Raw genomic sequence first — 15,396 nt, 5'->3', positions numbered from 1 at the left:
CCAAGAACACTCCCACTCCAGGGGCTTTGCTCTTGTTTAATGCGCTGCCCATCCACGTTTGCATGGCCCGTCACCTGATTCAGGCTCTGTATCAGTGTCACCTCTGCAGGGACGACTTCCCTCCCTCCTCGCCCATCTCTCTCTGTTCCTTTACCTCATTTTACTTTTATTCATAGCATTTAACACTTAGTGACATGTTACATCCATGTTTGTAGTCTGCCTTCCCCGCTTAAACGTAAGCCGCACAAGGGCGGGGACTTCTGTTCACCACTCTCCCCAGTACCTAGAAGGGGCCAGCACACAGGGGCCTTGATTTGAAGTATCTTAAGAGTCTTGTTATGGCTTAAAAATATTTGACCACCACTTTTGTTTCTTTGAGACATCTTCTACAAATGAGGTTTCTGAATGTAACATACTTGACACCTTAAGTGTTTGCACAGAAGTGTCACTTACTGTGAGGTGTTTGTGTTGGAGTCTGTGTCTGAAGAGCAGACCGCAAGTCAGAACTGCTAATGTTCAGAATCTATTCTTTTCCCCCGCTTAGTGGAGGCACTGGGGATTGAACCCAGGCCCTCGTGCACACCAAGCACATACTCTACCACTGAGCTATACCCCCTCCCCTCGTTCAGAATCATTTAATCCACAGTCCTCTCACTCAGGAAAGAGTTACTAGGAAAGCTAGTCTCACTGTGTTCACAATAACCACTAAGACATTTTTCCGTCATTTCTTTCTTCTGATCAATCACAGCCTGAAGTGCTTTAGCCGTCGGTCCCTTTGGCTTTATCAGTTGTCCTACTTCCGTCCAGACCGAGATGCCACAGTGGCCTTTTCCAATACAGCGGGCCTCTTGCAGTAGGGAGCCGGAGTCCAGTGAGGCATATCCGAGTAGGCTGGGTTTTCCCTCTGCAGGGTGACTTGTATGTAAGTCTCCCTAAATTTAGGCTAGACTGCCAGCCCCAGACATTGTCTAGAAAACTACCAGGGTAAACCTAGTCCCACATTTTAACAAAACCTATGCTTTTCCTTTGAAGTTTTGTTCCGTAGCAATAAAAACGGTAGTTTTTGTTAAGCATAAAGTCTCTAGACTTTTCTTATAATAATAACTTTTCTTACAATAATAAAGTAATCTTATTTTCCAACTGACAGCTATAAATACAAAGCCGTACACTGAGAATGAAAAAAATTCAGCTCTCACACAATCCTTTTAATTAGGTCAAGATTTCATGTTATCTGAGGATAAGTGAATGGGAGACTTTTAAAATCCCCCAGTGTATTAGTGGGCAAGAACACTGAAAATGAAACTCAATTAAAGATTTAAGTAACTGCAGAAAAATAATCTCGGAAACACTTTGTCAAACTATTTCAAAAGCCAAGAATGTGTATAAAAACTGAATAAAAGATTTAGAGCTGTCCCAACAAAGGCCAGGAGGACATGCAGAGACGGGAAGTCTGGCAACACACGATGATGCAGCATGTGCTGTTTTCCATTTTAAATATGTAACCTGGTTTTAATCATTTTCCAGAAATGCTTCCAAATCAGAAGAGGAAAAAAAATTCTTTTAAAAAATATTAACAAGATTAAACTCTTTGTTCTGTTTGAGATGAGATCTGACTTCACAGCTCAGACTTTGACTGGCTATCACCTGAATAGGAACTGTGACATATATCCTGTAATGTGTCTCTACCCCATCTTCCAAAATCTCACACCCACTGTTAGATGGTGTGGAACTTTCTGCCTTTTTTATTCATGTTAAGTTGAAAAAAAAAAAAAAAAAAGCCCAAACATACCTAAGATGACCTTTAAATCTTCATTTTCTGATGAAAAATAAGAAACATATACATCTAGTGTACCAAAACTTTGGAACAATTTAAAGTCACAGGAGAAATATCACTAAGAAAAGAAACTGCTCAGGTTTTTGGTCAGGCACCAGCAGGCTACTGCAAAGGCATTCCTGATAGGAAGGTCTACACCCCTGCCCAGCCCAGGATCTACATGTTAATTATATGCAAAGAGAGATCACCAGTACCCAGGGTGGACAAAATAAAAATTCAGACAGGTAGATGAAAAGGAAAGCCAAAGCATACATTATACTGGAGTTAAAGCAAAGAAAATGTCTCTTTTCAAAGAATAATTCTGTATCATCTCTGTCTTGGAGTGTTTTAAGAATGCAAAGGGACAAAGGGTGTTAAAACCAAATTTGATTCCTAAATGCTACCAGCAGGGGCTATGGATGTCCTGAGCTAACCGAAGGCAAAGGCTGGAGAAAAGGAAGAGAGGTGGAGGAAGACAAAGGATGATGACCAAGAATCAAAGGAAGACAGCACATGATGTGGACAAGAGCAGGGAAAGGAAAGAAGTGCACAAACCACTAAAGCAATTGCAAGTGACGCTGGCTCTGATTTCTGGCTCTACTTAACGAACGCCCATCTGCAAAGGTCTTGTTTAATGCAGATGAAAACTACTATTTTTTAAAAAGAAAAATGCACAGTAAATTTTCAGTATTTATAAAAAGATTTATATCAATCAGGCCTTTAACATGTAAAAAGTATATCTATATTTGCAAGTTAAATATATGAAAATACAAAGCAGACTGAATTATCAAAAAGAAAACATTTTATTTATATCACTAAATACAATTAGTTTCCCTGATTATAACCCATAATGAGTGCCACCTAAAATACAGGACGGTCTGTACAGAGGCGAACAACCCCAGAATCCATGTGTGTACATATATACACTGAACCACTGACCTCAGAAAAAGCAAAGCCGAGCTCATTAAATTATGGTTTGTTTTAGAAACTCTTATCATTTGAAGGAAATCAGAGGAAGATTTAGGTAGCAGAGTACTTGTATAATAACTTAAAAAGTTAAAAGCCTGTAGTGATAAACTAACCATGTGCACCCTTCTCAGAATTGTAAGCAGTGGCCCTTTTGCAGACCCCAAGGCTGGAGAAAAACAACCAGGCTCAGGTCATTTGCCACGTGGTTGGTCATGGTGCATTTCTGGCGTGTAGGTCAACAGAACAATCATGACCCAGAGATGAAGCAAAGCCTAAAGAAAGAAAAAAAAAATTATGGGTTAGCCAAGAAATCAATCTTCCCCAAAGGCCCACTGTGCAGTGCACTGAGGGCAAGGGCCACGTCTTGTTTGTTTTTGTATTCCTGGGGCTAGCACCGTGCCTGCAACACTGCAGGGGCTCCAAACATGTTTACTGGATAAACAACGAAGAAACAAATGTACAGTCAACTGAGCTAAGTGCAGTGAGGGCAATAAAGAGCTGTGATACCTACAGCGTCTCAGTTGAGAGAAGCAAAGTCCTGAACTCACTCAGACTGTGCACATGTACATGTGAATAACCAATCAGGTGATTATAACGCAGAGTCAATGCCTGATTAAGACTGCTAGATATACATCAAGTTGGTTGGAAAGGCTTTTCAGAAGAGTTATAGTTGGTGTTTTGAAAAAGGGTTAGCCACGATTTGGTGAAGAAGAGATGGGAAGAAACTTCTGACAGGACTAAGGTGTTAGGTTTCAGAGGCTGATCTAGGGTCCAGCACAGGACCAGCAGTGATGAATTTCCACTCCCTTCCTCATGGTGGTGCTGACATGACGAGGTTCCATTGCTAAGTGCCTTGCACATAAGCTGTGCAACATTGTGCCTCATGCTGACAGAAGGTGACTGTGTTCCTCATAATTTCCCAGCACCTCGGAAATCAACCCAGATGTGAGCATATGCTGAATCCTTTCTGATGCCATTCAGTGTTTTCGTTTGCCCTCCCCACCTCTCTCTTCCTCTCTTCTTAAAAACTTTTTATTTAAAGGACTAACTCTTCCCTCTAGTGGATCACAAGGAAATTTCTAAGTATGTTTTTATTTCTTCTCAAAACTGCCTGTCTTAATTCAGTTTAACTACTTTAAGACATTCCCATTCAGAAGAATTAGTGGACTTTTTAGACTCACAGGAGACATGAAATGACATCCCAAGCTATGGCATCCATTTTATTAGAGCTAAGACATCTAAAAGAAAGTACATTAATCTTGAGATCCCTTTAGGAAATAAAGCAAAACACACAGAAATAATTAAAGAAACTTTAAATCCAGATAAAAATGAAATCAGCTGTTTCATATTGTATTTTTATCATCAGAGGGGCTTAGAAATAAAAGTAACCATTAAACCGCACGACAGTTTTATTGTAGAAAAAGCCTCCGAGTGATTTATTTTTTAGATCTAATGAGTTGTCCACTTGCATACTTTAAGAAAAAAATCTCAATTACCAAAAATGAATTCTATTCTCTTTCAAAATTGATTGCTAAGCATTTAGTCAAAAAAGATCAGCAGCTGAAAAAAAAAAAAACTAGTTTAAAAATCAAATGCAGCACTTTTTTCAAACAAGCTTACTTACCATATATATAATTACAAAAACTCGCGCTATGGGGTATCTTCGGAGAAAAATTCCCAGACGGATGCTGTGCAAGTGGTGGTGGGGGTGGTGGGGGTGGAGAGAAGAGAAGAGAGTTACACTCAAAACAGATGTTCCTCCTCCTCTAAAAATAAATAAACCTAATTACCTCCCCCCACTAAAAAACAAAAACAAAAACAAAAACAGATGTTCCCATGGTAATATATCTAATGATGCTTTTTAAAACTTTACTCATTTAAACTATTTATGTGGCCACCATAAAAGACTGTTTCTGTTTTATGGTAGATTGTTAAATGACTCCCTGAAATAATCATATAGCACATCATGGTAGTGAATAAATACTTTCATCATTATCTGGGGGTCGGCTGCTAAACTAACACAAGCTAGTCCTCTTAATTCTTCAGCTATAACTGTAGAAGGCAAATTTGATCTCTCTAAAATCATTTTTAAGAACCAAAGGCAAGTGTGAACATACGAATAGAAAAAAAGAAGAGTCTAGTTGGTATAAACCTGCAAATAGCTAACTTGGAAGCTTCAGCATGGACACATACTTCTAAAAGGCACAAAACCACAGAAACTCAAGTAAACACTTCTTCAAGAGTGGGAAGCATTATGATGTCCAGACCTTATTGTTCCTGACTTTTTGCAACACTTTTCCCCCCAACGTGGATACATGTACAAATACACCTTTCTTCTATGCCCTAGGGCTTCTTTCATTACCTCTAGCACAACGCCTTGCATATATGTTCTCTAAAAATTAACATGTATGTTAAATAAAATAGTTGAAATAGATGTGCTCGATACTTTGGAGACAGTGACTATGGCATCCAAGGCCCATGGCTTCAGGAATCTTAGTAAATCACCCTCCTTATTTTCAATGCCATAGTTCTATTATGACACAAAAGGGTAAGCGAAGATTGCTCTATTATACAACAATTAATTTAAACTATGTTTAATTATAAAAACTAAAAGGCAAAAGAATTCAGTAGGTTATTTAGATATGAACTTTATCAAGGCTACATATACATACTGGTAAAACATTTTCTTTGTAAGATGGATGACTGCTAGTATAAAAAGTTCACTTATAAACATACATAGCATATATAAACTATGTTACTTATATAATACATATATAAGATATATATTAAAATGTGCACTATTCATTTATATATAGTAGCATCTTTTATCCTAAACATATGATAAAGGTGATAAAACATTCAAATGGATTCATTTACATAATGAAGGTTTTCTCAATGAAATTTTATGCGTTTTTAAATAGAGTTAATTATAGAAAGAAGAGAAATGGTCAGGACTAATCACCTTCGATAAAATACAGGCGCTGGCAGACCTCTTAAAGCAATTTCATGACATGGAAAGGAATAAGGTAAATGTCACTTTAAATATCAACTCTGCCAGACAGGACTATGACTGAAAACACTAGAAAACACTGTAAAAATGTGGTCCAACACTCATCAGTCCTGACACTGCTTACCTAAACTGGTCAATTGAACTAGCAGCTTTGCGGACTTTTCCATACATTCCTGCCAGATTAGTTTCTGTGTCATTAAAAAGAACAGGAACATTTCGCAGACGTGTGCCTGTTTAAACAAGAAAATAATTCATTAATGTACCAACACCGAAATCAAATTTCTAACAAAATTACAGTTGAATACACATCACATTACATTTGGGAGAAGTTTTCAAGGCCAACTTTAAAGCAATACAACCAAAGATGAAACCATAAAGAAAAGACAGTTTTAATACTTAAATTTACATATCCACAAAAATCAAAATTTAAAAACTAAGAAAATTACTTTCCCACGAAAACAGCAAAAATTAGAGTTTACAAATACTACGTGTTGGTGAGAGGCAGCATTAATGTGCACTTTCTTCCTGTGCCAGCAAGAGTGAGGCCGTGCACCTTTTCATCGAAGTTGGTAACTCCCAAATCTGTATCTCTATTCCAGACCACCCCCAACTCCAGACTCATCTGATCACCTATTTCATCTCCATCTGGATGTCTAAAAGACATTTCAAACTCAGCAAGCTGCAAACTGGTACCCTGATCTCCCGCCCTGCTGCCAACCTTCTCTTCCTGCAGTTTTCCCATCTCAGTACACAACTTCATCTTTCCAAAACCTTTGACTCCTTTCTTTCTTTCAAACTCCACATCTGCCAGCAAATTCTGTCTGCTTACCTTTAAAATAAATCCTGAACTCACCCCACAATTCCCACTCTGGTTGGAATCAGCAATGTTTCCCACATGGGTTAATACAACAGCCCCTCCCTGGTCTCCCTGCCTCAATATGCGTAACTTTCCGCAGTCCATTCTTGACGCAGCAGCCAGGGGCAACTTGTTAAAATACAAGTCAGCTCAGTCACCCCTCTCAAGACTCTTCTATGGCTTCCTACTTCATTCAGAGTTAAAGTCTTAACACAGACCTAAACGGCCTCCTCCAAGTTTTCTCCCCCTTCACTCAGGTACTGCAGCTTCACTGGCCTCCTGCAACATGCCAGCTACAGTCCTACCTCAGGGCCTTTGCACATGCTCTTCTTGCTGTCTAGAACATTTTTTCTGTAGACCTCCTCATAGTCTACTACCTTATCTCCTTTGGGACTTTAAAAGCACCACCTTTTCAATGAGGTCTCCATTGACCACTCTCTTTAAATTGCAATCACATCCCCACACCAGGCACCCTGTATATCCTTCTCAGCTTACTTTTCTCCATAGCACGCATTACCATCTCACATAATTTGTTTATTGCCTGTCTCCTCTACCTGTATTCCCCACAATACCAGAATGTAAGATCTACAGGTCAGAGATTTTCGTCTCTTTTGTTGACCACTGTATCTTCAGAATGTCATCTGATTCTGAGTAGGTACTTAATTATTTGCTGATTCTGGCAACAAAAATCAAAAGCCTTTAAATGTGTGTACCTATTGACCCAGAAATTCCATTTCTAATAATCTATTCTACAAAAATAAAAGACATGTACCAAGGATACATGTCTTATATTAGTGACAAAATTGGCAATCGAAATCTCCAACCATAAGGAACTGATTAAACAAATTATGGTATCTCCACTCCATGTGACAGATTTCTATGAAGCAATATATAACTTATTGTATAAAATATATTATGAAGATATAATTATATGAGAAAAATTAAAAATCAACAAAACAGGCACTACAAATATATATAGGAACAAAGTTCAAAGGAGATGTTCCAAAATGTTATCTGAGGGCAATAGATTATCAGGTGACTTTAATTTCCTTTTTTTGGCATTTCTTTTTACAGTGAGCCTGTGTCTTAAAATATATATATATTATATATTTATACATATAATATATAGTTATATATATTATACATGTAAAATATTATTTGAAAAAAGTTCTAAAAATTTAAAGCCAAAGAACTGAAAGATTTGCTGAATGACTACTTTTGTAGACTTACAAAGTTCTAAGATTAAAAACCTGGTCTGTTGAAGCTTATACTAAAATCTTCAACATTCTTTTTGATTATTTGGAGAATCTACCTTTCTCTATTAAAATTACAAAGCATGGATATACTCATGTAACTACATATTAATTTTAATATTAAATAAAATTATGGATTGGAAGGTTATGAAAGCAAATCTTGCTTTAAGATTCCTGAAAGCCCCTCTCAGCTGAATTATCTGCCTTGTCCTCAGCACCTTGTTAAGTGTCCTACATATTTCAGTCTGATTCTTAGTCCTTTGGCCTCCCTTCTCCAGGCCCCATACCAGTGAGGGGTGTTAACCAGCCCACTGTTCAGTTCAATAATGATCATATCAAACAACGCATAGCCCAGGCCTCACATCAAGAGAAAAGTGGGTGCTTTGTTGGATAAAGCTTCTTTTTAAACAAAAATTGTCTTTCTGTAACTTTTCAAACTCATGTTTGAATTAGCAAGATTGGAAACTAAGGCAATGAAATACTCTTTTCAGATTCCCCTCCCCCGCTTTTTTTTTGTTTTGTTTTACCTTCGCCACTGTCAACTCCAGACATGTTAATAGAAGAGCCATTACTACTGCTTCCAGTGGTGGAGTTCATCTGCTGCTCGAGGCGCTCCAGCTGGAAGACCAGGGAGTTCTTCTCTGTGCTGAGACTCTCCAGCATGGTCTGCTTCTGGATGAGAGTCTCTGTTAGCTGATGGAGTCGATTTTCTAACTCGGACTGACTGCTATTGCTTAAAGTTTTATTGGTAAGCTGAAAGGCAAAGTGTTCATAAGATTGTTACATAAAACGAAAGTCATACAACAAGAAACCACGTCACTACATTCTGCAGGGAAACTATGGAATTAAGTGATTTCTCAAAACTCTATGATTCTTTTACTACCTACTTCTAAAGAAGCAACTTTTAAACTGTGTTAGTGGGTCATGAAATCAATTTGGTGGGTCACAGTTGGCATTTAAAAAATAGAACAGAACAGGACCTATCAGAGGGCACAGCACATAGCATGTGACGGTATTACATAGTGAAACTTTCATTTTGGTTTTATATGTGTAAGTGCATGTGAGCACTGAGACGATGTAGACTTGACTTTTCACTGCTGTCATGGTCAAATACATCTGAAAGCACTGGTCCACGGGACACAACTCAAACTTCTCAACCTGGATTCAAAACCCCCCGTAACTCAACAGTGGTGGTGCAGTGCAAGGACCACAGCCTGAGGTTTTCATCTCTGCTCTGCAATTTCCTAGCTACCTGACTTTGGATAAGTTGCTACACCTCTCCACAACTGTTTGCTCATCTGTAAGTGAGGGTAACAGTGCCTTTTGCACTGGGGTATGAAAGGAGGATTATTTTCCTAGTAGGGTCTGTCGCTTCTTAATAACTTCCTTCATTCCATCTTCTATTTGTCCTCATCTGTTGTCACTTTCCTCTATCCCCATTCAGCCTTTGCTCTGCTGTTCACATTTTCCCTGTTTGGCAAACTCAGGCCCCTTCTCTTCCCTAGGCTCTACCTGCCTTCAGAGCCTCTTCCTTGAAGCCCTTTCCAACTACACCAGCCTAAGCTGATCTCAGCCTTCTTTTAGACTCCTGCTGACTGACTTGGCATTTACCAGTCGCTCTGGTAACACTGTTTAATTGGAGTCAATTTTGTCTCCTTAATAAAACTGCCAGTCAGCTCTGCGAGGGCAAGAATCACCGTCTACAGCAACACAGTCTGGAAAAGAAGCTGATAGACTTATTTAAGTTTAAAACCCCAGCTCAGCCTTTTCTTATCTACAACCTGGGGCAAACTACAAATCTGAGCCTCAGTTTCCCTGCCCACAGGATGTGATGCCTAAATGAAGCGATAAACATCTAATGCAGAATTGGCAATACGGTAAGCACTTAATAAAAATTAGCTTCCTTCCTTGCTTTTTGCTTGTTAGAAACATCTTTAAGTATTTTTATTTTATTTTACATTTTATTTATTTATTTTATTCAAGTAAAACTGACATTTAACATCATATTAGTTTCAAGGGTACAAGGATGATTTGAAATTTGTATACACTGGGAAATGATCACCACAATAAGTCTAGTTATCATCCATCAAGCTTCCTTCCTTCTGAAACCCTTCCAGTGCTCCCACAAGTTAAGTGTAGGGCTAGGTCTATAACAAGTAACTGTGAAATGGAATTACACTGAATATAAACGAAGGTTTACTTACTATTAAAAAGGAATGCTCGACTTTGAGATTGTACCGTGACCCCCTAATCTACTCACTCCAGACTTCAACATGTTTTAGGTGAGGGAAAATTTACATTCAGTGAAATAACCAGATATTAAGTATGCAATGAATTTTGACAAATGTAACTGTGCAACCAACACCCAAATCAAAATATACAATATTTCCATCACTCACGGACAACACTGTTCTGATTTTTATTACCAGAATTAGTGCTGCCTTTTCTTGAATATCCTATAAATGGAATCACACAGTATGAACACTTTTGTGTGTGGCTTTTTAAACAGATTTGCCTGAGTTGCTGTATCAGTAGTCTGTGTCCTTCCCCTGTTGAGTAGTACGCAATGTGTTTGTCCGTTTACTTGTTGATGGACATTTCGTTTGTTTCCCGTTTTGGCTATTTATCAACAAAGCTATTACAAATGTTCTTGTACAAGTCTTCTTGTAGACATATGGCTTCATTTATATCTTCATTCACAGAGTAAATATCTGGGGTTACAGGTTAGATGTGTGTTGTTAACCTTCTCAGAAACAGCCAGTTTTCCCACGTGCCTGCGCTGCTATACCAGCAGTGTATGAGAGTTCCAATCTTTCCCATTTCAGCCAGGCTAGTGGGTGTGTAGTGCTACATCTCCCTGAGGTTTTAATTTGCATTTCCCTGATGACTGATGATTTTAAGCACCTATTCATGTGCTTATTTGGCTATTCACGCATCTCTTTTGTGAACTGTCTGTCCAAGTCTTTTGTCCACGTTAAAAAAATATTAGTTGTCCATCTCTTTATTTTTAGTAAGAGTTCTTATTTTGGTTACAAATCCTTTGTCAGATATATGTACTGTAAATATCTTCTCCCAGTCTGTGGCTAACTTCTTTTCATTTTTGTAATAGTCTTTTGATGAGCAGAAATTTTTAAGGTTGTTGAAATCCAATTTTGTCACTTTTTTCTTCTATGGTTAGTGCTTTTTATGTCCTAAGAAATCTGTCTTCACTGAAATTGCAAAAGCTTTGTTCATAAATAGCCAAAACGGGAAACAAATGAAATGTCTATACTTTCTTCTAGAGGCTTTGTAGTTTAGGCCTAGCTGCACTCCAAATCAACTTTTGTTAACTTTATGAGTCTAATTAGGGAATAAAGATCAAAGTTCATTTTTTCCATAGGTTTTTATCTAGTCCCATAGAATAGCTTTTAAAGAATGAAAAAATAGTCAAACTGCAACATAATTTTTTAACCAAGATATTTTTCTCCTAGGAGGCTCAAAGGTAGTAAGACAAGCAGACACAACATTTTAAATTGTTCATTCAGTATAAATTTTAAATCACTGATTAAGTGGGTTTTTTTTTTTTTTGCAAAGTATTAAGATGCTGATCTCTTTTTAAATTGTATAAGTCAACTTCCTTCTGAGACAAAGGTTCTTCTCTGTTCTCATTTAGGTGAAAAATCTTTAAGAGATAGCCTGCTATGGTTAATTCTTGATTAACAAAAATAGTACAATTTCTTAGACATAGTACATGCTCAATAAATATTTAACAAATATTGGAATGTTTATCTAAGGATTAAAGTGGTGGTTTATGCTTCTTTCTTTTCTTTGACTTCCTGATAGCAAGTCATCTTACCATTTGTAATCATTTCACAAATGAGGAAAGGGAAGGAGAAAGGAACAGTCAAATCAATTAGCTGTCCCCACCTCATTAAAAAAATCAAAGTTTTTAAACATTTTAAATCATGGACCACTAAGAAGTCTAAGAATTTTAAAATTATTGGACTTTTCATGTTCAAACCAAGTCATTAGCTAACTGAGAAATGAATTAGTCAATCTTTATGTAAATTATTTAAATGATCACATTTAAGTCACTCATGTGACTATAAGGGAAGAAAGGACAATGCACAATGACAGGGTAAGTGAATGCATGAGTTTGTCAGTTAATGATAAAGACTGGTAAATCTGAGTGGTAGGCACATGTTATTTTCTATGTTTTACATTTTCAGTTAAAAAAAGGTCTTAGTGACTCTAGTGAAAGATCTATTAATAAGATTCATCATTGGATTTTTCTTAGGAAACCATGATTATAAAACTGGCAATCAGTACAACCACCACTGACGTTAGAAGGTATGAAAATCTGGAGTAATTCACATCTCATCTCCTCGGGTGACTGGCTACAAAATACTTGTATAAGAAGCAAGCTATGCAGACATAGCAAATGCAGACTCAAATGGCATTAGATGAGAATTCTGTATCAGGTTGAAAATAACTTATCTCACTACTCCAATAACAGAATTCAGGTGAAAATATGGGGGCGGGGGGGAGTCTTACTGTAACTTTTCAAAAAAATGTAATTTTACAATGATGTCTTTTCCCAAGTTGTGAATGCAGCTTCATACCTGATTCCTGAGTTTTTGAATTTCATCTTCTCGATCTTTAATTCTGCTTTGCAATGTGTTCTTTGTTCGATACAGATCTTCTTCCATGTAGTGGAAGTCCTACAAAGTGAGGCATGGATAAACAAAAACTAAATCAATGCTCCCTATTTCACCTCCAGTACCTGAAACTGTGCCTGACACAAAGTGGGCACTCAATCAATATGTGCTACATGGATACTGAATAGATAAATGAACAGACTTTGATGGATCTGATGAAAAGTCAGTATGTCAGCATAACGTACCAAGCACAAGTCTATTGGTCATATGTTTTCATTTTTCTTGGGTAGATACGTAGGAAAAGAATTGCTGGATCAAATGATAAGTGTATGCCTAACTTCAAGGAAGAAAACCTGCCAAACTGTTTTCTGGACGGTTTTCAAAATACCTGTACCATTTTGCATTCTCACAGCAATGTGAGAGAGTTCCAGTTCGTCCATGTCCTTTCCAACATCTGGTACTGTCAGTCTATGTAAGTGTAGCTATTAGAGTGGGTATATAGTGGTATCTCACTATGGTTTTTTTTCCCTTTGCATTTCCCTGATGATTCTGAGTAGCTTTCCGTGGGCTTTTTTTTTTTTTTTTTTAACTGAAGTACCATCAGTTACAATGTGTCAATTTCTGGTGTGTAGCACAGTGTTCCAGTCATGCACATACACACACATATTTGTTTTCATGCATGGGCTTATTTTTATCAGGCAATATCTTGCACCTGTTTTGTTCCATTACTGATAAAAGAAAGAAAGAAAGGAAAAAAAGAAATACGTACAAAATCTCTTAACAACTGTACCAAATTAGTTTGTACAATGGACATAATCAGTCAGAGTCAGGTCAGAATTAAACAGTAAAGCACATGCCAGGGAAGAAAGAGTAAATCATTAACTAAGCACCCGCAAAAGCATTACACTTAACTGTGCAGACAGAGTAAGTAAAGGGAGCTGCATGAAGAAGTAAACGTGTATGGAATCAAACTGCTAGAGACTACCTGAGACATTTAGTTCAACCTGCTCATTTCACAGACTGAAAAAACTGAGACAAGTGAGAAAAGGGAAAATGAGGAAAGAATTAGGTAGGGGAATCACAATTTACAGGAAGGTTTGCCTGGTTTCTTTTAAGCTCTAGACTAGCACAAAATTTAAGGCTGAAATTACTTCAATTACCTAAGGGACTATTTAATCCCAAGATTAAGTACTTCCCATCCGGAACATTTGATTACTAAGTAAACAGCCTAAAGCTACATTCAGCAACACTTTCCTCTACTTAACTCCTTCATTTTAGAAAAGGGCACTGGAAATGGATGTGGTAAAACCATCAGCCATAATAAAATGAAAGTTATCTAACTAGCAAGAACATCAAATTTTTGTCCTTTAATATATAATAGCTACTTGAATAAATTAAAATGCAATTTCTGAAAGGACAGCTAATCTTATAACTAAATTATCTCAGACAGCCTATGATGAACACCACAGGCTGCTTCATGGTGAATTTTTCTCTTACTACTCAGGAAACAGAATCAAGTACCACTTTCATAATAAAAACAAACATCTCTGAGAATAGAACCAGTTTTGGAAATGATAAATCCGGATGGAAAAAAACCTTTAAAGAATATAAATATGCAAAGCTGGAAATGTTTAAGTGATGCACTGTGAAATATACAAACTTCTCTTCTGTAAAATGAAGAGAACAGAGATAGTATGAAGATTAAAATAATATATACTAAGCATCTAAAATAATGTTGTTACTTAGTAAATTATAGATGTTACTAATATTAAATATAGATTCTTATTCTGAAAATTTGGCTTAAATATGTTTAACTGTGCTAATTTTGAAACTATTATATATGTATATTAAAGCAAAATAATTTGGCTTAGAGAGCAGACAACTGCTAATTGAATGAAATATAATTTTACACAGGACTTGTAAGAACAGTCTGTTAGAAGCATTTTTTTTTCTCAAACAGAAAGAGCAGTCTATTATGGCACTGATGTATTTGTATTTCTATTAAATAATATTTACTATTGTGTCTAAAGAGTACAAATGTGATAAAATGTGAAAATCATATTTTCATATTTTTTGAGTGTTCTGTAAATATATACTCTGACAAGGAGATACAATAACATATATACAGAGCAGCATAAAGAATTCTGGGCTCTGGGACGGGAATCCTGGGCTCTATTCAATTCTCTAGTTGTGTGATATCAGGCAAGTCTCAAAGCCATTCTGTGCCTCTATTTTTCATCTGTTAAAACAAACAATGAGGAGGCTGGGGTAGGAAAGGTAGGCGGGACCTCTGAACTCAACCTCTAAGAAAGCTCAGTAAGCTGCTTTACTAGAAGTCTTCTCATATGACCCCAGTGGACAGTCTTCCTTGGTAATTATCAATCTGAAATCCTTACCTGCTTCTGTCGGTCCAATTCTGCCTCTAGCTCTTGTTTAGATGCTTTCTGCCCAGCTATTTGGTCTTGCAGATCCTGTAACTGTTCTCTTGCTGATTCTGCTTCACTAACCTGCTGAGCCTCCATATCCTAAAAAGATGAACCTTACATGTGAGAGCAATAGTGAACTGTTCAGGTCAGTATTTACTGAGCAATCATTATGTGCTGTGAATGGGGCTCAGCAGGCCCTGGAGGGATAAAGATGAATGAGACACAGTCACAGCTAAGAGGAGCTCATTAACTGACACTTCATTATATAATATGGCAAATGGTGAGAGAAATGAACAGGATGCTGTGGTAAAAACCATTTGGTTTAAAGAGTAGTAGACAGTGGCTCACTGGGAGATTTACATCTCTATTCAGAAGCTAACAATTTCAGGAATAGAAATATAGCTTCAAAAAGGACTTCACTGTCTTGGTCCT

At 37.2% G+C, this 15,396-nt stretch overlaps 1 protein-coding gene and 1 non-coding gene across 2 annotated transcripts in view; both read right to left on the bottom strand.

The window, feature by feature from the left end:
• Positions 1 to 544: 544 nt before the first annotated feature.
• TRNAT-GGU (transfer RNA threonine (anticodon GGU)) lies at positions 545 to 616 on the bottom strand. Its single transcript has one exon. It is a non-coding gene; the product is annotated as a tRNA-Thr (tRNA).
• Positions 617 to 2,597: 1,981 nt separating this feature from the next.
• The window catches only part of GOLGA5 (golgin A5), a 29,351-nt gene continuing 16,552 nt past the window's right edge, over positions 2,598 to 15,396 (bottom strand). The window contains exons 8-13 of the mRNA XM_010988043.3: positions 14,935 to 15,063; positions 12,503 to 12,601; positions 8,429 to 8,654; positions 5,917 to 6,022; positions 4,407 to 4,470; positions 2,598 to 3,054 (exon numbers count right to left, since the gene is read on the bottom strand). Of these exons, the coding sequence (XP_010986345.3) occupies positions 2,974 to 3,054; positions 4,407 to 4,470; positions 5,917 to 6,022; positions 8,429 to 8,654; positions 12,503 to 12,601; positions 14,935 to 15,063 (705 nt within the window). The 3' untranslated portion in view covers positions 2,598 to 2,973. The remainder of the gene's footprint in view (positions 3,055 to 4,406; positions 4,471 to 5,916; positions 6,023 to 8,428; positions 8,655 to 12,502; positions 12,602 to 14,934; positions 15,064 to 15,396) is intronic.

The sequence above is a fragment of the Camelus dromedarius genome, chromosome 5 (assembly GCF_036321535.1).
Source record: "Camelus dromedarius isolate mCamDro1 chromosome 5, mCamDro1.pat, whole genome shotgun sequence".
Taxonomy (NCBI): Eukaryota; Metazoa; Chordata; class Mammalia; order Artiodactyla; family Camelidae; genus Camelus; species Camelus dromedarius.
The sequence above is the reverse complement of the archived record's forward strand: the minus strand, read 5'-3'. Positions and strand labels throughout refer to the sequence as shown.